General features: G+C 38.5%; 1 protein-coding gene across 3 annotated transcripts in view; it reads left to right on the plus strand.

The window, feature by feature from the left end:
- Sorcs1 (sortilin related VPS10 domain containing receptor 1) overlaps positions 1-23,536 on the plus strand; it is a 442,495-nt gene that overhangs the window by 307,696 nt on the left and 111,263 nt on the right. For all 3 annotated transcript variants that reach the window (XM_090345933.1, XM_090345930.1, XM_090345931.1), the window contains exon 6: positions 14,452-14,516. In XM_090345933.1, coding sequence (XP_090202059.1) covers positions 14,452-14,516 — 65 coding nt within the window. The remainder of the gene's footprint in view (positions 1-14,451; positions 14,517-23,536) is intronic.

Genomic DNA, 23,536 nt, shown 5'->3' on the forward strand with positions numbered 1-23,536 from the left:
TTTCTTCTCCAAGGTCCTGGTAAAATAGAAATTCAGTACACTTTTTGAAAAAATCTACAGGTACTATTTTAAAAGAAAGAAAAAACGAATGAGAGTAAAATCCAAGCTTATATGTTGGTAATATATATTGAGAGGACAAATTGACCATTCGTTTTATTTTTCATCCTTTACTCAAAACTATCCAGACAGCCATTCAGTCTCTGAAAATAACTTAAAAATAATGTTTATCACTCACTTCCAGTTATACGCCGAGTTGCCAAAAGGTACCATTTGGAATTAGCATTATCCTTTGAAATTGTCTTCTCTTTGTATATACCCCATATCCCAATCTTAGCACTTCAGAGTCCTACTCAATATTTACCTCCTCTTAAACCTCTGGATTTCCAAGTCCTATCTGTTCTATTTTTGTGAAAGATTCATGCCACGTTCTCTTCCATTCTCCTTAGCCTTTGCTATGGTTCAGTCTTACTCACCCACAGCTTTTCATTCACCCCCTTTACCCCACGATGTCATTGCACTGCTCAAGGACTCTGATAAATGTTTCCTTCATTCTTCATTGCTGCCAAGGTAAAACTAAAAAGGGGCCCTAATGAGGTTCTTGCCAACCTAGGCTTTCATCTACTCTTTCTGACAAATTGCTAACCCAATCCCTATGTTAAATTCCTGAAGGCCAGGTAAGTAATTCTATGTACTAACTCATCTGGGGATCTGGCTACAATACTTTTATTAGCATTTTCCCATTGTTAGTAGGGCTGTGTTCTTTCAGATCAATATTTCCATCTTTTATGTCTTTTGCATGTGTTGGGGAAGTCATGCAATATCTGTCTGTGTGAAAGAAAAGTAATTTTAGAACTTAGTGGGGCTGCAGTTGTGTCAGAAACAGTGAGATAATTCAAAAACTCACAAGAAAGTTTCAGCTATATTAAAGAGAAGGGCATAATAACTATCCATGGTAAAAGAATTTTTCTGAATTATTTTCAGTCAAAAATGCCTAATCACATCATACTTACTCAGTTATAACAAGCTGAGAATATAGAATACAGTAGCCTAAAGTAGAAAAGATGCACCTCCCTCTGACATGTATGTTCCTTTAATCAGTTAGTTGTATTGATTCTTCTGCAATGCCCAGTGGAGACTCTAAAAGAACAGTCATGCTGTTCAACCTCTGGAGACCAAAGTGCCATGACAGGGGACCAGCTTGCAGGAAGTGAGTCTTCAGCAAGACTGAGGCCATGGAGCAAGCATTTCAGAGCAGGAGGAGTTCAGTGTCCCTGAATTCCTGAGTAGAGAGTGACCATTCTGGTCTTTTCTGGCTATTCTTGCATTAGAGCATTCGGACTGTAGTGGCTTCACCTCATTTACTTAGGTGGTCCATCAGGTTGGCAGTGGAGGCAGGCTCTTCTTTACTTCTCAATGGAGATAGAGGAAGCTGAAGGGGCTATGGTTCTATACATAGTCCTACCTAGGTATAAGTTATTTTTACTGATTTGGGAAGTGATTAGTTTTCAGGACCTACTACGTGTCAGGAATTGTTTTTTTTTTGTTTATTTGTTTGTTTTTTGAGAATGTATAAAGATCTTCATTACTGGGCTGGGAGTTTGGCCTAGTGGTAGAGTGCTTGCCTAGCATGCACGAAGACCCGGGTTTGATTCCACGGTACCACATGCATAGAAAAAAGCTGGAAGTGGTGCTGAGGCTCAAGTGGTAGAGCTCTAGCCTTGAGAAAGTCCAAGAACAGGGCTCAGGCCCTGAGCTCAAGCCCAGGACTGGCAAAAAAAAAAAAGAAGATCTTCATTATCATCAGGGTCATAATGTTGGGTTTCATCAGTCTTATTTCAACACTAGCCTTTACTAAGAAGCTTGGTTTGGTTCTTCCTATCTTACTGGGCAAGAAGAATCTTTCTCTCCTCCCAACTTAATTGTTATTTTGTCCCAAACTCATGTGGAGTTCATCATAATATACATGATATTGCAAATCTGTGTGAGTGACTGGAAGGAAGAGCACAGGTTTAGGAACTACATATCCAAGTTCAGATCTCAGCCTCACTATTTAATAATTGGATAATCTCATGAAATTATTTTACATGCCTAATCTTCATTTTTCCTTCTACAAAGTCTGATCTTGAGACCTGATACATCATCATTATTGTACTAGGCAACTTAACCTTTAGTATGTATTCTAAATAGATGAGGTTTTTGTTTTTAAATCCTCTTTTATCTCCCCTTCTAAAAGACAAGTTCCTTAAGGACCAAGACTTTACCTTTCACCTACTTCTATGTTGTAGACTATAATAACTTCAGTAGCAGGAATTTGTAGATTTGGACACCCATCCCACACCCACACCCACACACAAAAGTACTGATTCTCATCAAATTCACACCCATACATATGCAGGAATGTGCACATCAACTCAGTAACATATGCAGACTGAAATTCATGACATAGACTTCATTTGTTAAATTAGCAGCCATCAGAGGTGATCTCTGCCTTTCCATCTACCTTGCAAACATTATAGTTTCAAAGACATTGAAGTATATATTCAGAGGAGGAGAATTCTAGACATTTTAGATAGCACGGGTCTTTTTCCTTTTTTTTGTACTCTTTAAGTAGTTGTGTAAAGGGGTTTCAATTCAATATGTCAATGTTATCCATTCCTTCATTCTTTCCCCATCTGTCCCAGCCCCAATCTTCCCTTCAAATTACCTGATTCTATTTCACAGTCTTCATCTTCTCTTCCTCTCTCCATTGGTCTTCTGGGGCACAGTTTTATGTTGTACTTGTCTATTTGCTCTTGGCTAACCAACCGAAGTAGGAAGGACATCCACGATAGTGGAGGAATTCAAATAAAGACTGAATGATTGTACCCTGGATGGCTCTCACAGTGAGCTTGCCTGGAGCTGCTGATGCTGACAGCTTCCTCACACATTTCAGAAAATGAGGTCCTTGAAAGAAAAAAAAAATCAGCCCCCCCCCATTTTTTTTTCTTTCAGCTGCTGTCTCTTCTTAGGTCGTCCATTATCCTCCCAGACATTCTTGGCAGTGTCTCAGCTTCCTATGTTCTGAGCTGAGCCCTTGTGTGGCTTGTAAATAGCAGAGCACAGGGACAAGAGGTGATGGCATGGCAAGGCTGGGCTGCAGGTTGCTAGCATCTGTGCTGTGAGACCTAGATCAGAGCAGGTTCAATATCCTCGAGAGACTTGATGTTTCCTTTTTTTATTGCATTCTTGATCTCCACACGAGTGCTATTTTTCCTGCCCACTTGTTCTTTCTTCCACATCCTGAACTCCCATTATGATTTGCAAGAATCCCCTACAAATTCAGCTCAATGTCTCCAACTGGAATGTGAGCCCTTGACCTCTAATGCCTGCATTCACTAAAGGTCATCACTGACTTCCGACCCCTTATTTTAATGATTTCCTCTCCCTTGGGCTGCTGCCTCCCTATCATTTGAGCAACTAAGATTCTATCATTTCTGCAGACTGCTGTGGGAAATTTTTGTGAGGATGAACTGCAAGCCACTGCTGTGCATGGCAGTGAAAACATGATGTGAGCCGGACATATGCTCCTCATCTTCCTATTCGTGCCTTCCTAATTTGTAATTGCTGGGCACTAACGATTATTGATTGGATGCTGGTTATCACCTCTCGCGTTGAGTTCAGAGTTCAATAGCTTCTGGGGATTTTATCATGTGTTCAGAATTGCTTCCTTGCTCATTTCATTGTGATCCCCCCTCCCCGAGTATTGTTTTGTAATCAATATGAAATAGCGGGTGGGGGGTCAGGAAGGCCAGTCGTGCAGTGAGAACATTTCTGCTAGGGTCTTCTTTTAAGGGGCGTGAGGGAGCTGCTCTACTTGGTCGCATCTCACAGCAGTCATCAGCAAATATCGCAGCACTGTCTTCACATTCTTGTTGGAATTAAAATTAGACAATGTGGTTTGGACTGGAGATATGTGGTGAATAAATGGTAGATACTGTTATAAAGAGAATGAGGGTGATTGTGATTGTTCATCTCTTCAGTTCCAGAAACTGGGTGGCAAAGAAAGGGAGAATCATAGTTGGAGGCCAGCCCATCCAATAGCTTTACATAGACCTGCCCCAAGGACTTTGTGAATGCCAGACAATCACCCTACCTCTAGGCCACACTCCTGGCCCAATTATCAATTTTTTATGCGCACATGTAGTTTCCTTTTATATTGACCCCAAATCAGAACTGAGGAACAGAATCTGAGTGTCTTGTTTTAGAGTAGGGTCTCACTTTTATATTTCTAAAATCACCTAGTTAATATTGAGTTATTTTTAAAACTTGGTTAACACTGAGTTATTTTTATTCCTAGTCACAAAGTTGTAGGACAAAAATCCTGGTTCTCAAGGAGTTTGTGGGTGCTTGGGTAAAACTGGAAATGCAATTTTTTATCAAAGAACACAAAAGGGTTTATGCCTCAACATATTTACTCAAAACAATTGCTATAGCCAATGAGGTTTGGAGCCCAAGGCTGCATGGCCACTGATCTAGAAAGAAAAGATAGGCTTGGAATTAGAATGAAAAGAGCAAAGATATCGTAAACCCAGCAGCCCCTCCTCACCTGACATTCATCTCCTCCAGTCTAGTACCTTCAGAAAGAAATTTCTGCTCCTGCTTCTCTCTGGCTTTCCATCCCTCACTTTTAATTCCTTCTGATCAGTCCTAACAGTAGCCATGCAGACACTCTAAGAAAAATAGATAGAACTTAGCCCAACTGTATACCCTGTGAACAATCCATAGCTTCCAAATACCCATAAAACAAAATTCTACTTCAACTTGGAATGAGGGCATCATTCCTAGACAGGCAGAATGTGAAACATGGTCATCTACCTCCCCCAAACAGATGAGCAACTTTGTATATGCGACTTTATCTATTTTTATAATATTTCTATTGTTTGAGTCATACTTAACCTTACCTCCCATTGCAAAAGGCAATCTAATGTAGGATAAAGTAGTGTTAACATAAGTTATGGTTCAACAGAAGACTGTGGAAGAGAGGAAAAAGAATGGAAAAATTTACATGAACAGACACACACACACACACACACACACACAGATGAGAAGACATTGGCTAAAGATCTCATGCACTGAGTACCTAGGTTAGTGCCTGATATATGTCATATATTGTCAAATCTAACTCTTGATCCAATGCAGATACCACATTATCTTAGGAATCATTAAAATAAAGTCATAAAATACCTAGTCATTTCAGAGATGTTAAATTTTAAAAAGTGTCCATTTGGGCATAGATGAAATGTTTGGAGTTCACTCAATACATGTTTGCTTATGGAGTCAAAGGAAGGACGGATGTAGGAAATGAGGTAGCCATAGACATTTACTGTCTTTGTATATAATTAAGGATAAATTCAAGATTGAACACCCAAACAACCCTAGAACTTGCCTCATATTACAGTGAAGAGGCAAAGGCAAGGCAGAAAAAGGGACATTGGTGAAGCAAGTGTCCTGAAACCTGAGTGGGAGATATGCTGAATGTATTTGTTCACAGAAATCTCAAGGTTCCAGGAGACTACAGAAATTGTTCCCTCTGACCTCCAAAGACTTGTGAGAAGTGCTTCTAAAGCTTGCTATAGAAATGGATGGGAAGAGCCTTCTGGAAGGAGAATGGAATTTGTCAATCAGGATCTATCTTCCTCTAAAGAGAATCACTGGAGGAAATGGGCCTGTCCTCTTCTATTTTATTGTTGGCTCTGGCACTTAAAACATCAACACCTTTAAACAGAACAATTCCATAATTTAGAGAAAGCTGTCAAGGTTTTCACAGGAATGGCAAGATGTGCCCTAGGGTGGGGACAGAACCTGCATTTGTGAGATTTATGGTAAAAGGTTTTACATGACTGCCCAAGTTTAAGGCAGATAAATCCCAGAAGACAAATACTACCAATAATTGAATTACACAGCTATTATCATGTACTGAGCAGAGCAACTTTATGACTCTATTGTGACAAGATGAAACTTGTTAGAATATTTATGTACCTAAGATCGTTTCTACATTGCCATCTCAGATAACAAACCAACTTTTCCATGTGCCTCCTATGAGCTCTTAGCTTTCCTGAGCAATTCCCGAGAAAAAGAAAGCAAGATGTTTGGGAGAGAAGTATCCTAAAGAAAAAGAAAGCAAGATGTTTGGGAGAGAAGTATCCTAAGCAGACATAGCTTATAGCCCTTTGGGTACAAACCTCACACCTGACCTCTGCATTTCAACAATTCCTGAGCCCAGCATGTTTATGCCGTCTCCAAATCTATGCTGTTTTGATTCAACCAGCAAAACTCTCAAATGCATAAGAATTCTGGCTATGAGCATTTCTTTGTGCTTCTGAACACATTAAAAGTAAGAATAAGCCAGTAATCAAAGATATTGATTTAGCTTTACCACTTATCTTCCTTCCTTCTTTCCTTCCTTCCTTTCTTTTTTTTCTTTCCTTCTTTTTTCTTTCATTTAGTTTCCTTTTGGAGACAGAATAAGTTTCTCATGATGAGGCCAAAGCTAGCCTGGACTTGGTTACATTTTTGAAAAATAGTATAACTTTGTTTTTATGGAGGTTGAAATAATAAGTTAGAAGTACTGACATATGCAGTTTTTTAAAACTAGCTTTCTATAATGAATTATAATAAGTACAATCCATTCTGTGTGATAACATTGAGTTATAAAATGTGCATAGTTTTCTATTTATAATAGTTCTCTAATTTAGTATATTCTTACATGTGTCTAATTGCCGATGCTTTTTATTTTCAAATAAGTTTAGAAAAAGGAGCAATTGCAAAGATATCAAGGTATCACTATATATTCTTTGAGTGAGAGACAGAGAGACACAGAAAGAGACAGAGAGAAACTGGAGGTATCTCTCCTGTTTGTAGGTAAGTCCTCTACCACTTGGATTTCCATAGTTCATTTTTCACAGCTAGGAAATGGGCAAGAGTAAAAGAAAAGTTAAAAGTTAAGAAGAAACTTTGCCTTGATTTCATCAGATTCTCTGCTAAGGTCTTTTCTTCTTATCTAGTATCCAATCCAGAACTTCACCTTACAGCTGCGACACCTTAAATCTGCGACAATTCCACAGCCTTTCTTTGTTTCTGATGACCTAGACACGTTTGAAGAGCATCAGTCGGGCCTATTGTAACACAATAATTTCTTATAGTTATTGGGTTATCAGTTGTTGGAGAGGAGAACCTAGACCTGATTTGCTTTTCACATTGCATCAAGGATGATAAGGTAGTAAGATGTCTCACTACTGCTGTGGTTAACTCCAGTCAGTTTGTCTAAGGGGATATCTACCAGCTTTGTCCAGTTCAATGGTTCTGTTTTTATATCCAATTGACAGTCAAAGGAAGGGAAATTGAACTCCAGCTCCTGTTAAGAGGCACATTAAGCCTTGTATGTACATTGGTGAGTATTATCCCTATAATTACTAAAGATTTTGGAAGATAACTTCAAGGCTCCACATTTCAGCTAATCCCTTTATAGACAAATTTCCCACCTGTATCAATAGCTATCTATGTTGGAGGTGTTCCAATATACACTTTATTTTGTTCACTTCTATTTCTGTTAACTTGTATTCTTTTGTAGGGATTTGTTTTTCTACATTTTAAAAAATGTGTGACATTGTTTAGTTGCTCAGCCAAGGCAATGTTCAGAACAGATGGTTTACAAGCCCAATTCTGGATTATGTTTTGTTTCTTTACTACTGATTCTCCTTCCCTCCAGGCATCTCGGTGCCTTGGCTCTAAGCTGGAGGCCAAATGATCCTAGTTAGGCTTTACTGCACCATTGATGTACCACCTGCTAATTATGGGCAGGATTCCCTGGCTTACAGAAAAGTGCTTCATCCCAGAGGTGTGGAATTAGCTAGTACTTCTGAACTCTTCCCTACCATTCAGTTAGATATTTCCTCTCCTCTCCTCTCCTCTTCCTTCTCCTCTCCCCTCCTTTCCTCTCCTTTTCCTCCCCTCCCCACTTCTCTCACTTCTCTGCCTTCCACTCTCCCCCCTCTCTTCCTCTTCTCCCACTTTCTTCTCCTTTCCTCCCTCCCTGCCCCCCCAGGGTGGAGCTTCACTTCATTCCTTTACCCACTGTCCTAGCCAAGGTTAAAAAGGAAAACTTCAGTTCCCTAAAACAAAAACAATGGCCTCTGTTTTTAAGCAATTCTGTAAATTCTCCACATAATATCACTTATAAATTGAACATTGAAAACATTTCTAGATGTCTAGTTACAGAACAGGACGTGAATGAATATCCTAAACATTTAAAACATCATTGCAAAGTGACCAACAATGTGAACAAGCAGTTTATAAGAGAAAAAAAGAAAGAAAAGGACAATTAGCATAAGATGTTTAATCTCACTAATAGGAAATACAACTTGAAGCAAAAGGGCAGTACTTATTAACCTATCACATGGATAGAAGCTTTTGAGAAGATACTATATAGACTTGCTGATAGGAAGGAAATAAACTTCCTAGCAGGTAATATTAAAAAAGCTTAAACTAATAGCCCATTCCTGATTATCAGTATTCTGTCATTTAATAATTTATCTTTTGATATGCTAATTTTATTTTTTCTAGAAGAACTAGGGAAATGCAAACATCTATCTGCATCATCTATAAAAGCAAAAAGTTCGATACTACCTATACCCTATGGTTAGTAATTGGCAAATCGGGGAATGTTGTATAGCTGGCAGAATTGCACGCAGTATTTCATTATAATGAATGGTGTGATGCAAAATTTGCAACAAAGATGACAGAAATGATTAGTTAAAATATAAAAGTATGAAAGGGCCAAGACCAAATGATTAAAAGTGTTCATTTGTAGATGAATGGTGAATGTTTTTTATTTATATTTTGGTATATTGACAATCTATTTTAAATAAACATGTATTATTTAAGAATCAATTTTAAAAGCACTGTTCTTTTCATATTTTATAGCAATAATAATCACAGAAGGCAGTCACATGTACATGTGGTATAGGGTTTGGTTTAGTGTGAAACACTTCTTTTCCAAGACATGGAAGGATAGATTTGTCCCCCTTTTTCATTCTTTTTTTTTCATAATGAAATTCACTGGAAAGGAGTAAAGGATCTTGGCAAGATGTTGCAACCTAGACACTCTCTCAGTGCTGTTACCCTGGTTGTAGTATTAGATCTCCAAGAGCCTTGGTTTCCTTCAGTGAAACAAGAGGGGTGTACTAGGGCAGCTCTAACAGACTTCAGGTCTTGAAAGGATCCTAACTGCTGCCATGGTCGTAGTAACATGTGCTCCTACCGGTCTTCATACAGTCTGATTAGTAAGGACTATTGCTATTGTCATTATTTGCTATTAATGTGTGTGCCTTGCTTACGGATCTATGAAGAAATTAGAAAGGCTAGGTTTCAATTGTATCCTTTATTATCTGTGTACCCTCAAGCAACAAAAACAAAGAAAGGAAAGGGGCATGAAAGTGGAGGGAAACAAACTCATCCAATCAGTATAAGAGAAAAAGGAGAAGTAGAAAGAGAGAGGCATAGAAGATTCATCTTAATCTAATTAAACATGGATACTGTGATTCACCAGAGACATATTATTTCTTTCTAGCACTGATCTTTTTTTTTTTAACTTTCAGCTTCATTTCCACCAAGAACTTTGTGTAAGAAAAGCATTCTCAACTCTTCAGGAGCCTCCTAAGCTGTTAGTGTTCCTTCATTCAGCAGTGGGTGCCCATTCTCCCTTTGCTCCCCTACATCCATAGAATTATTACACACATGCACGTGCACACACACACACACACACACACTTCACATTGTGGCAAACAACATGAAAATAAACAGGCTTCTGGCCTGGGGAGTAAAGGATAACAAAATGCTGCAGAACCTGAACTTGGTGCACTTAGAGTTGTTGGCTGGGTGATTCTCTGCAGGGTATTAACCATTCAGAAAATGGAAGATCATTTTTAATTGCCATCTATTTATTTATCATCTAATTATTTGTTATTCATGGATGATAACTTTGGTGCTGGAAAACCACTGGGGTTGGGCGATAGAAGAAAAGAAGTGAAAAGTAAGCTCATTCCATAGGTAAAGTAGACATGACTCAAACAAACAAACAAAAATGACAGATTTCAACTACTTTTGATTTTCTTTAAACCATTTGCCCAAGGATAGGCAACAGGAGAGATTTCAGGCTAGGCTCGTCTGTTCAAGAATAAAGCTGTTGGGCCAGGAGTTTGGCCTGGTGGTAGAGTGCCTAGCATGCACGAAGACAGGAGTTTGATTTTTCGATACCACATTCATAGAAAAAGCTAGAAGTGGTGCTGGGACTCAAGTGATAGAGCTCTAGCCATGAGAAAGCCCAAGGACAGTGCTCAGGCCCTGAGTGCAACCCCTACAACTGGCAAAAAAAGAATAAAGCTCTAGATTTTAGCTTGCATTTTCCTGATGATTTGTTGGAAAGGGTAGCAGTTAGAGAGGAAACTCTTGGCAGTCCATGAGTAAGTCAGAGTCTAGCTGCTAATTCTTTGGGTCACAGACCGGATTGCTTGCTTCAAGGTCTAGTTTATGGAGACTTCATGTAGGCTCATGCATGCTTCATCCTAAGCAAACAGGAAGAAGGCAGTGTCTCAATCCTCTCAGCCTCTGCTTCTCTGCACAGACCTTTCTGTGCTCTCATGTTCCCTGAGCTGCGATTCTAAATCTGACTAAATAAGTGCTCTCAGGTCACAGTGTTTTCCTTTTAATACTTACGCTTCTGTTATCTACATCAGGGCCTTCTGTGGCTCTCTCATATTTATTGAGCACTATATTAAGCTGGTACAAATGCAGACAAATGCCTGGAGAAGGATAACTGAATGACATTTCTAAGTTGCTCTACAGAACATATCTGCAAAGGCGGCATCAGGCTGATTGTGTTTCAGAAGGCTAACATTGCATGTTAGCCTTGTAAAAGTGGAACACTGCAGTCTGAATTTAGTTTCCTACATATTCCTCTCTTACCTTTTATCCTCTCTAAAATGGCATATTGGGGTGAGCGTCAGTTCAAAGTAGTGAAGCATAGAGGCCTTGTCTTGTCTTCATCCATCAATCAGCAATCCATCAACTTGAAATGGGTTCTTCCCTTTAGCTCTTGATTTACTGAACGTCCTTAATAGCCTGCAATGCCATGCATGGTGTTTAAGACCAAATATAAAACCTTACCATAAGAAGCAAAAGTGTCTTAAGACTGGATGTCTGTTACCTCATCATTCTATCTTCTGTTGCCCCGCTTTGAAAGCATAAGATTCAGTCTACTAATATTCATACAGAGGACCCTTGTTTGTTCATGGGGCATACACTGTAGTAACTCTAGTTTGTATTTAAATTGAGTGATCTTCCTCTATCACTGTTTATTGATTCTACAGTTGTGTGTCCCAGAAGATACCATCTATTTGTTAACACTAAAGACTTCCCAGAACTTTCTTCTCTCCCAGATCAGGTACTTGAAGGTGGAAAGTTATTCTTCCTATATAGCACTCAGTTTGCTTCAATGGTTAGCTATTGCTACAATTAATATAAACTCTCAAAAAAGTAGTCTGTAACCCCTGTTCTTATGATATAATAGCAATGTACAGTGTTTCACTAAAGAAGTAGGCAAATAAGTAGATAAACGAATCATAAATACTTATTGTAGTGGCTATTTGATAGACTGATGATTAGATTGAGTCTTGGGTTTTCTGTCTGCTGACTGATGATGAATATCTTGATACACTTTAATGTTCCAAGAAGTTTTTAATGGCAACATTTATCTTAACCCTGTTTGTTATGGAAAGTATGAGCATATTTCTAGAAGTCTGGAAGGGATGGCCCGCTTGGCTTGAGTAACATGCATGATGTGAGTTATGAAAGCAGGAGAAAGAAATTCCAGGTAGACTTATCAGTAGATGCCTAGAGGAACATCTCCCTTCCCTTCCAGTAAATTCAGTTTGAGAAAGGCAATGATTTTTCTAGTTCAACTGAAAGGCAATATAAAAAGTGTATGATAGAGAGCTCTATATTGCCTTTTTCTATAATTTAAGGTTTCTGGACTAAATTTTTATCTCTTAAATAGAATTTTTGCTGAATTCTAGACATAAAGATTCCATATTGGAAATAACAGTTAAGATTAGTTGGTGTAAATACTTTGTCCATATTTTTATGAAAGGAACCCATTTCTCTTGCTGAGCACAATGATAACACATTCCTCTGAGACGTTAGTGGAGATCATAGCAAATGTTGACTGTGATGTGTGCATGGTGATTTAAAGGCATAAAACAATAGTATCCAGTCCTTTGTGCTTAGTTCCAGAAATCAGACTTACAAACAGGAATGAATAGGTGCTGAAAAACAGTCCTGAGATCTCACTCTTCAGAAAAGACCAACAAGAGTTCATTGGGGGTTCAATCTGATCTTGAAACACATAACCAATTACTGAATTCTATAATCCTAACTAAAATTGTAGAAGTACTGGAGCTAGAGTAATGACACCAGGTGATCAATTACTTTGATGTGTTTCTCTAAGGTTACCAAGCAATATAAGGGCCATTAAATGCATCACAAAGAAATACATGTAGCAGTTTGCTATCAGCAATTCATAATTCCCAAGGGCAACAGTAAAATGCAGCAATAATTCTATATCATTTTGCTACTGTGTACTTTCCTTATTTGATAAGAAGATGTTACTTGAAATAACTTCTATCCATAGAGGTGAAACATAGAACTTCAGAAAAGACTGACTCTTGGACTGGGGATAGGAACAAATGAAAAGATCCATCTGGAATGTGGTTCAGGCCTATAATCCTAAAATCTCAGGAACTGAGATCTGAGGCTCTCTGAAGCCAGTCAGCACCAGAAATCCTGTGATTCTTATCTCCTGAAATAATATTTAATTTACTTACTTCAAAGAATTTGCATACTTTTGTAGCCTTTTTTCTTTTCTTCTTCCTCTCTCATATCCTTCATTTTTTACATCGTTCCTTTCATCTTTCTTGTTTTATTTTGTTTTTGTTTTTTTTTTTGGAGGGAGGTCATCTTTCTTTCTTTCACATCAGACCATGAAGTATGAATACAAAGCATAACCTCTTCCAGCAGCTCTATTTGCTGCATGGAGTGTGTGTGTGTGTGTGTGTGTGTGTGTGTGTGTGTGTGTGTGTATGTATGTGTACACGTGTGTGTCTGTATGTTGAAAGAGGCAATCACTTTCACATTTAGAGAATTGCAAAAAATTACTCATAACATGCTGTGATATATATCTTACAAAGTTTATATCAAAATAAATATTCACTGATAGAAGTAAATGTTTTTCTCTCTGCAAATGGGCACATTTAACAGAAGCAACTTTCAATTGTATCTTAAAACAAGAGTTCAAGAGACTGTGGTAAAGATAGAATAGGGTATTTGAAAATGACAGCCCAGACCCTACAGAGGCTCACAGAGTGGTGAGAAAGAGGATGTGGCTTTTCGGGAACAGCAGAATCTTTGCATACAGCAGGTGATGGGGCAGAAGAAGGGAGGCAGAGTTTGTTACTCATGGTCTTGGGAATCACATAAAGTCCTAAGGGTAATATGCACTTTGGAGAACTGCATTTCTTTCTATGGACTACATGACTGTGCTGAATGGCTGAGACAGGCAGAAGGAAGAGGTGGGAGCCATTCCACTAGAATCCAAATAGAAATGGAACTAATCCACATTCTGATATTTTTGTTCTAAGTGCAGACAGCCCAGCTTTAATCCTGCCTATTAAAATTTTAGACATAGAGAATATTGTCCTATATTGCTTATTTAACTGAATAATCATTTCAGTTTTGTACAGTTCACTGCCAAGCTGTATAATATAAGTTGTATCTCCAAAGAATTTCAGATAGATTTTCACTGTGCTTATATAAATGGGTTTAGGACAGAACAATAAGCATGATGCAGATGCATTTTTCAGTCACACTGGTTCCACCAAAGTAATGGTCATTCTGACCTGGTTAGATCACTTGGTTTGTTCACAAATCACAGGGCAGAGGTGGCTATTACTGCAAATTTCAAGTGAAATGTTGAAATTAGATCAGTTCTCTATGTAGCTCACTGTGCAAGTCAGCCAATTAAAGTAGTATACCTGGAAACTGCCTGATCAATCCTGAAAGTTTAATACGCTGCCAGCAGAGTTATTACAGGAATACATGTGTGTCACGAGGGACTTATCCACAAGTCTGAGCTAATAACTCACAATATCCTTGCCATCGTTCAGCTTGGTCTTCATCAAATAAAAGGTTCATTATCATTTTTATTTGAAATGGAAATTTTACTGCCACACTCTATATGCATCATCTGAATAGATATATTCTGAGATTTCCAAGATTGTGTTTTTCAGTGTCTGCAGATATCACTGAGACACTCTTGAAGTTATTAACATAGATGTTCTTTTCTGTCTCTCCATCATTCAGGTCTATGATGGGATCAAACAAGGAACCAGATCTTGTGCATTTTGAAGCCAGAACCATGGATGGTCGTAAGTAATTCAGTGTATCCCAGTGTCCCTAATGACATTATTTCTATCAACTCTTCAGGAATGGAGTTTGCTCAGTCTCTGTGGCAATACCCCAAGTAATGTGGAGATGGAGAACTTTTTTGTTCACAGCCATCCAGAACTGCTACCATAATGTCACGAATAGATAAAGTTGCACTAACTTACATGAGTATTTATAGTTTAACCCTCCTTAATTTATTTATATTTTAATAATCACAGCCCTGATACTACCCTCTCATTAATCAAGATATCTTTCCAAGTAAAAAAAAAATTCCCTTCCCTATCTAATTTCAAATAACCAATTAAGCACATATAAAACATATCAGATAACAAGGTGAAATATTGTAACAATATGAGATAACCAAGGGATGCCAAAAGAGATGAGAGATAACATAGTACATTAAGGATAACAATCACTCATTATATGGCTTTTGTTTCCTTATCCTGGATGTCCTTACATTTAGTGTCATGCTATTTGGCCTATTGTCTCTAGATTTTGTTCTATTGTAAATCTCTGCTGGGAGAGCCCAAGGTTTCTACTGATTATGACAAATGAGGGAGTCTATTGGGCCTATGTTCCTTTGAGTCTGACTTACTTCACTTAATATGATTTTTTCTAAGTCTTTGCATTTCCTTACAAATGGGGCGATGTTGTTCTTTCTGACAGCAGCATAGAATTCCATTGTGTATAAATACCACATCTTGTTGACCCACTCATCAACTGAGGGACATCTGGGTTGGTTCCATATCTTTGCTATGGTAAATAGTGCTGCAATGAACATCACTGTGCTAGTGGATTTAGTATGCCCTTGTTTCTGGATGGTTGGTAAATGCCAAGTAGTGGAATTGCTGGGTCATAGGGGAGCTCTGTGTTTAGTCTTTTGAGGAACTGCCATACTGCTTTCCATAGTGGTTGAACAAGTTTGCATTCCCACAAACAGTATAGTAATGATCCCTCCTGGCCACATCCCCTCCAGAATCTGTTGTTATTAGTTTTCCTGATCCTGGCCATTCTAACTGGAGTGAGGTGGAATCTTAGAGTTGTTTTGATTTGCATTTCTTTTATGACCAGAGATGTTGAGCATTTCTTCATGTGTCTATAGGCCATTTTTGTTTCTTCTTCAGGGAAGACTCTCTTTAAGCTTTAGCCCATCTTTTAATGGGATGGTTGTTACTTTGGAGATTAGTTTTGGAGTGATTCAATTTTTTGAGCTGTTGATATATTTTAGATATAAGGCCTTTGTCCATTGTATGGTTAGTGAAGATCTTCTCCCATTCTGTAGGCTTCCTAATTAATTTACTAGCTATGTCCTTTGCCATACAGAAGCTCTGCAGTTTAATGCAGTCCCACTTATCCAGCCTTTCTCTGATTTGTTGTGTTTCTTGGTCCTTATTGAGAAAGTTTTGATCTGTGCCAAGGAGGTCTAATGTATCTCCTAGTCTTTCTTGTAAAGTTTGCAGTGTGTCGGCTTTTACCTTGAGGTCAGGAGGGTGGGAGGGAAATGAGGACCATGTCATGAAAAAGAGTATCAATGTCTGTGAAGTTATGCACCTTTTATCTGGTGAATATAATGTAACCGTTCTATTAATCACAATAAAAAATAAATAAATAATAAAAAGCAACCTCTGTAAAATGGTTAAAAATATTACAAACATAATTTTCTTTGATGTTAGTTTTATTTGACATATTTTAATGAAATCTTACTGAACTTTCCCTTCCTTTCTTCTTTCTTCCCCTTTTCAATTAAAAGCAAAAATTATAACAAATCTAGTCTAGATTCCAAATATCTTTCTTTGTGATTCAAAGTAGAATGGGAAAGCAGTCAGGACCAAAATTCCCTGCACTCTCAGAGGTTGCATTTAGAGTCAAAGAACAGGAAATACAGTGCAGAAAACAGACATAAGACAGACTACCTGATGGGTTACTGCTTAATTCTGTCTCATCTGAGCATGATTTGGACAGCTGGCCATTTGTGACTGGCTGAGAATGAGCTACTTGATAAACAAGAGTAGGTTAGTCTATTTAAATATTATGTTAGGTTTAGCTTATAAGTAATTATGTATAGAAATACCTGTAAGTCAAAGTTAAAATATTTATGGTACAATTTTAAGCCAAGTTTAACTCAACTCTAACCCCTTCTTTCCTTCCTTCCTTCCTTCCTTCCTTCCTTCCTTCCTTCCTTCCTTCCTTCCTTCTGGCCCTCGTCCTCTCCCTCTCCCTTCCTTTCTGTCCTTCTTTACTTAATCTTCCCCCTCCATTTGTTCTCCTATCATCTTTACAGTCTTTTAAGTACCCACAGTGTATAAAGAAGGAAGGCAAAATGTACTTGCCAAGATCTGTACCTGCAACTTTCTGATAGAATTATGCCCACACTTATAGCTTTTTTACCTTTATTAAAGTTTTACATTTAAAAACTGGATTGGGAATATAAGAAAGCTTGGTTCATAATTTGAATTCAGGAGCACTAAATTTTATGGTAACGCAGTCATATCCTATTGTTGGCTTTGAGACTAAAGCAGAGATGACAGCTTCAGGTTGAATCAGTTATGGGCAGTTCTTGAAAAATATCCTTTCCATGACTATGTATCAATTCTGTACAGAATGCTTCTTATTAATAAATTGTATGCAATGGCAATAAAAATTCCCAAACTCCTCTTCTGAAGTTGTTGCTGCTGCTGCCTCTCTTTGGGCTTATTTTTTTCAGTCACCTAGCCTGGTTGGGTCTCTTCAGCCAATGCTGGCACTCTCTTGTTTAGAGATTCACAAAATACTTGGAAAAAAAAAAACAGGAAAAGAGAAGCATCTTGTAAGTCTTCATTCAGAGGCAGCAAAAGTGAAAGTTGTTGGACTAGTCTCTTTCCCTTGCTGGTTCTCATCAGTCTGAATTACATTTGTTAGAGAAGGGCAGCACTTTGTGGACAGAGTGTAGATTCAGATGCATGATGTCCAGGGAAGTAAGTTGCAGATCCACAGCTTAAATTCACCCATGAATATTCCAAAAGACTATCCTATTTTTTGGGTTCCCTTGAAAGGGGGACATAAACCATTTAGTCCTCAGATACTTTGTCTTTAAATGTCTTTAATTAGCCTCTTTGGTAGTTTGTCTTGATTTAGCAATCACCCTGTGCAAGTAATTGCGAAACAATGTGCTTTAACACAAGGCATCCTCATGTTCACTTTGTAAGGGGTAATTCCCATCTTACAGATGCATAGATCAAAATGCACAGAAAGTCAAATGGTAGTAGGTGCAAATTTGTAGACAACAGGGTCACTTTCACAAAATCTATTAAGTAAGAATCAGAAAAGACAATGTGTTTAAAATGCAGCACCTAGCCTAGGCTCAACAGTAACAATTTAAGTTTCCTTTCCCCTTCTTTTGCTCCTGAGGAAGGTCTAAACCATGGGTGAGTTACCACTAGCTCTAAGATACAGAACTAAGGTAAGAGTAAAGGAGAAGGAGCATAGAAGAACATGGCTATGGAGAGAAAAGACAGAGAAAAAGAATGAAGTCACAAGCTTTAAAGGAAAAAAAAACAAACAACTGGACCACTCAGTTACCAGAGAGGCATGAGGGCAGTTAAATTGCCCACCTTGAACCAGGGAGTGATGACTGAGCTTGACGCATCCGCTGTTTCTAGCTACCCCCTTACAATTGGAACAAATGCTCATCCCCACTTGATTTACTTGCATACCCCTCCTTCATTCTTCCTTACACAATGGTAGAGACACCTAAACTTTACATCCATAAGCCAAGAAAGAAAGAAAGAAAGAAAGAAAGAAAGAAAGAAAGAAAGAAAGAAAGAAAGAAAAGCGAAGAAAGTAAAGAAAGCAAAGAAAAGAAAGCGAGAGAGGCAGGCAGGCCACATTTGCTACCCAGTTCCACAGAAGGCAGATTTCCTCCCCATTTCACATGGAATATGTCCGTATCTAGAAGTTTCATTTCCTCTTTTGAGCATGAATATATACTTCTGTGTAGTCACTGGGCATGGAAACCCAGGTCCAACGCCACTGTTACCTTTCACCTTTGCTCCCAGTCAGGGCAGTGCTATGGGATGTACTAGGCAGTGCAGCTGACCCAGAAAGACCCAGAGTCAAAAACTTCTTTTCCCTCTCTGCAGTAGCCTCTTGCAGGCACTGACAACCCCATTAGCTTGCAGCAAAGGAGCTATCTTAAATTCCAAGGTTGAGTTTACCATAGAACAACTTTTCCTGAGGAAAGTCTGCTTGATGCCATTCCACAAATTGGTTAGAACAAAGGAAAAACTGTGACCTGTAGCCCCAGGACAAGGTGGTTCGGGACACCACTCAACAGGATTTAGCTCTCAGTCTCCTCTTTATTCCCTGCCTACAGGTCTTTGGGCTTGCTTTCCACTCTTGAAGGGTACTGGGTTCTGTTTTGCCACACAAAGTGTTGATACTTCCTGTTCCCCATAGTCAGCCTACATTCCTGTTCTGCCACTATCCCGACCAATAGAGTGTAATTAATTGCTGTAGTTGGTTTAACCCTTAGGCTAAGCATATACTTATTAGGCAGGCCTTTCTTTCTTTCTTTCTTTCTTTCTTTCTTTCTTTCTTTCTTTCTTTCTTTCTTTCTTTCTTTTTTTTTGTGTGTCAGTCCTGGGGCTGAACTCAGGGCCTGAGCACTGCCATTGGGCTTTCTCAAGGCTAGAATTTTACCACTTGAGCCACAGCACCATTTCTGGCCTTTTCTATGTATGTGGTACCAAGGAATCGAACCTTGGTCTTTGTGTATGCTAGGCAAACACTCTACTATTGTAAGGCCAAACTCCTAGCCCAACAAGCCTTCTTTCCTAACTCCTAATCTAAACCTCTTTCTTTACTTTGATTTTATCCCACTGTGCTCTTTTGTTTGGTTTTGTTCTTTGCTCCCATCCTGTTTGAAATAGTGCATTTCACTTTAATAGTTATCTGGTGGTAGCACTTTCTCTTAACTGGTCTATAAATTCTGCTGCTTACACACACACACACACACACACACACACACACACACACACACACACACACACTGTATCTACACAGAGAAAGAGCTTCCCAAACCCTGGTTAAATAAATCTAATGAGAACTTAACCAGCTCTCAGTTCTCCTACCTCACATGCTTCCTGGAAATTTTAAAGCATTGCACCTCACATGTTAAACTGTATCTAATCCATGTAAGAATGTTCTTGAGGTGTGAACTTGGATTCACTAGGGGCCTGAGAGTCTCCATTCTTAACAATCTGTGGAACCTGCTTTCAGCAGCAAAATCTCACAACATTAAACTGATGTGGGAGCTTTTGAGTCCTTCCACTAGGACTAGACCCCTTTGGGAAACTTGGGGTAAAATTAGGAATATCCCAGGTGACTCTCATTCTCAAGATTTATGAGAATAACTCCACTCTCTGGTCTGTCCATAAATCCACATTCTCAAAACCAGATGTGGCTCTGCTTGTCCTCCACCCTTTCTTACACCCCATAATGTTCCTCTGCTCCCCAAAGGCATGAGGAGTGGTAGCTGATGACGCCAAATGTAATCTCCGATTCAGCTCTTACAAGCAATGAAATAAATCAGTTCTGACCTTATTTATGTTATTTAACTCAGGTTTTGCAAAAACAACATCTTCAGAAACTATCCAAGGGTGAAAATTCAATAAAGGGGTTTAATTTGAAAAGTTAACCTTATCAAACAACACACACACACACACACACACACACACACACAAGTGTAATACCTGACACTGTTTCCATGTGGGGAAAATATGAGATTGTCAGCACCATAACAGCTGGTTTCCATCCCTGGCTCTGTGCTTCCCTATCCCTCTGTACCATGGTTCTGCATCATAAGGACAGAGAAAGAGGAGGAAGAACAGAACACAGAGTGGTTAGAGAGGCAAAGACTTAGAAAATGTGGCTGGCAAGACTGCAAAATATAATTATACGCTAGACTGGTCAGTGGCTCCGGCAATTCCAATATTTATATTAGCACTTTCTGTTCTCGGGTTAAATGAGTCTTTTCTTACTGTTTTCTTAACTCTTCATAATTGTTTTGATCAAAATTCAAATATAGAAGACCAATTGCTTATATTACAGCTTGCATGTCCCATACAGATGTTTACATCTGTAATAAAGATTCTTTTATGCTATTCTTTTGGCCTTATTCTTTCTGCCTTGAAGTCGAGCTGAAAAGAAAATGCTTAATTGCAATCAATCATTGCAGGTATTGTTGGAAAAAATAAATTGATTGATTGGGTGTGGCCTTTTTTAATGCCTCTCTTGTTTAACTGGGAATAAAATTTGTTTTAATATCTCTGTGTGGGCCTGGATATGGGTATATGTAATATCACATTATCTTCACCCAGTTTAATAAAATACTAAAAGGATATCCTCTTGATTTATATAACATGGGCACGCATGTGCAGATGTGCATAAAATATGTAGTTAGAATATATACACTGAAGTGTTGGACTGGAACCTTTATGGAAATCTATATCTTAATCCTGATTCCACATCTAACACCTATCGCAGAACCTAAAATATTTAAGACTAGATGAGTCAACGAATCTGTCCCTTATAATTAAGGAAAGTGTGCAGTCACAGTATAGGAGGAGCTCTGTAAGACTCGTGGATGTACATGAGAAATTTTACAATGTCTTGCAATCGAGTGTCATACTTTGTGTGGGTTCAGTGTCTCATAGAAGACCAGATATATACACTAAGTTCTGTGGTCATGCCCGTAGAGAGAAGCATACATCATGTATTGTTCTATAGTACCCACCATACTTAGCTATTACTGCTCTGCCCTCCTACTTCTAGCACTAATGTCCCAGCCAGTGACCTGAATGCTTCTATACTGCTGATGATCCATGCGAGTAGACACAGGGACAGGGGACAATTAGTGGTCTCGGTGGGTGTCTATTTGCATGAATAAGTAACCTTGTAATAACTTTCCTGAGGACTAATCTCCTTCACTGGGGAAAACAAGACTTGGTCCTTTAGCCAACTGTGAAAATGGCTTTTCAAAATCCTGTGAAATGAATCTCAAACCAGCACATTGCACATCAAAATGAAACAGAAATGAAACATACAAATTGACATCACTATTTATCATTTTAATTCTGCCTCTAACTCTTTTAACCTCCTATCCTCCAGTCTTCCCATCCTGTAACAAGGATGTGTTGATGCACATGAGGCTGTGGGAATATTGTGGAAGGTGGTGAAGAACTTTGTCTTACAGCTTTCTCATAGCTCAGTTTCTGAGTGTTAGATAGAGAAAGGTCAGTCACTACAAGCATAAATTATCAACAGCAACTATCTTTCTTTTCTTTTTTTTATTTTTTCTTGGTTGGGATCCTGAGTCATGAACTCCTGACCTTGCACTTGCTAGAGAGATGCTGCATCACACTGCCTCAGTCCTATTTTTCAGGTGGTTTTAGGGTAATTACTGAGACAAATCTGGAAGTCATCCCCCTATTTATTCATGTAGTTAGAATGACCACCACATCACCCCTATTCCCAGCTTTGTTTGGTGAGATGAGGGTTTCACAGACATTTTACCTAGACATTGACCCTCCTAATCTCTCGCTCCTGAGTAGCTGAGCAAGTATTTTTACATGAAAAGTAGCATCTCTGATCATATATATGGTAAACAATGCTCAGATAAGTCAACTGGAAAGTCAAATCCACTCTGTGGCCTTTATTCCTCTTCACAAGAGCTATCGTCATCGTACACATGCTCTATGTGGTACTTGTCTCTTCCTCTTCCTGGGATACTCTCCTCCCTTTTCCATCCCAGCATGTGATCAGTCATCTTGGATGTTGTATCTCCCAGGCGAGGCACTTGTTTCTGAGGAAGATTTCCTTGAACTCCCAACGTATACTGATTTCTTCTTTTGTTTTCATCTAACTGTCTGACTTTTTTGCTTGTAATTCCATATCAATTAAAACATTTAAATTCTACTTACATATTTATTTAGGCACTGTTTCTCCTTTCAATCAGTCTATAAGAGCAAGCTATGAGGGCAGGAACCATGTATTACATAGGCATACCTACACATATATACAAATAGACACACACATGTGTATATATGTATATACACATAAACACAACCAAACATATACACACATAGATATGTATATACCTACTCACAAACATACACAGTTACACACAGGCACACAAATATACCACATAGACACATGAAAACTACAAACGTACATATACACATATGTATACCTGCTTAGACACAGATATGAATGACACATTATAATGACATACATACACAGAAAAAAATATATATACAAACATACACACACACATTTTAAATTCTCCAAGACATTCTCTTATTTTCTTGTGAAATAGTGATAAGGATACGTTGTCCTGAAGTGTGAAAGTACTTGCATTGTTTGCAAAACCCTCAGCAATGAGGGACATTATAAAAGTTGTTAAATGTAAGCTATCTCATAAGTACAAAACATTGGTATAACACTTATTGTGTTAATCCATGTTTAAAAGAAAACCTGAGAATATTAACTCATTCCACTTTATTCATTTGATTTCTTCTTCAGTGAGCTTCATGACTCCCATATGTTCCAGAAGAATACTTTGGCCTTTTTAGACAGACCATAAAGGAATAGCCATCTTGACTTTTGTAGCAGCCATAATTCCAACCCAGGTATCAGTTGGCATTATTGGATCCCCCAAAATCTTTATCGAGCTTCTCTTTGAATCAATTTATTCACAGCTTCTAGGGTGGAATCTTGGAAGGAGTTAAAGCTTTCCATCCCTTCACTTCCCAGCACTGGAAAATTTGTTCTCACCTGTATTCAGTCCTCAGTTTGTCACCAAGCTTTCGATACTCCGCCAGAACTCTGCTATGCTTACTATCTATCCATCTGACCCATTTTTTCCACATTCCAAAAGTCTCTTGATTTCAACCATGAGAGATGTCCTCTTGGCCTCTTAGCTTCAGTAACCTTAAGGTAGTTTTGAAAACCAGATAGAGAAGTC

The sequence above is a fragment of the Megascapheus bottae genome, chromosome 15 (assembly GCF_031878675.1).
Source record: "Megascapheus bottae isolate mThoBot1 chromosome 15, mThoBot2.hap1, whole genome shotgun sequence".
Lineage (NCBI taxonomy): Eukaryota > Metazoa > Chordata > Mammalia > Rodentia > Geomyidae > Megascapheus > Megascapheus bottae.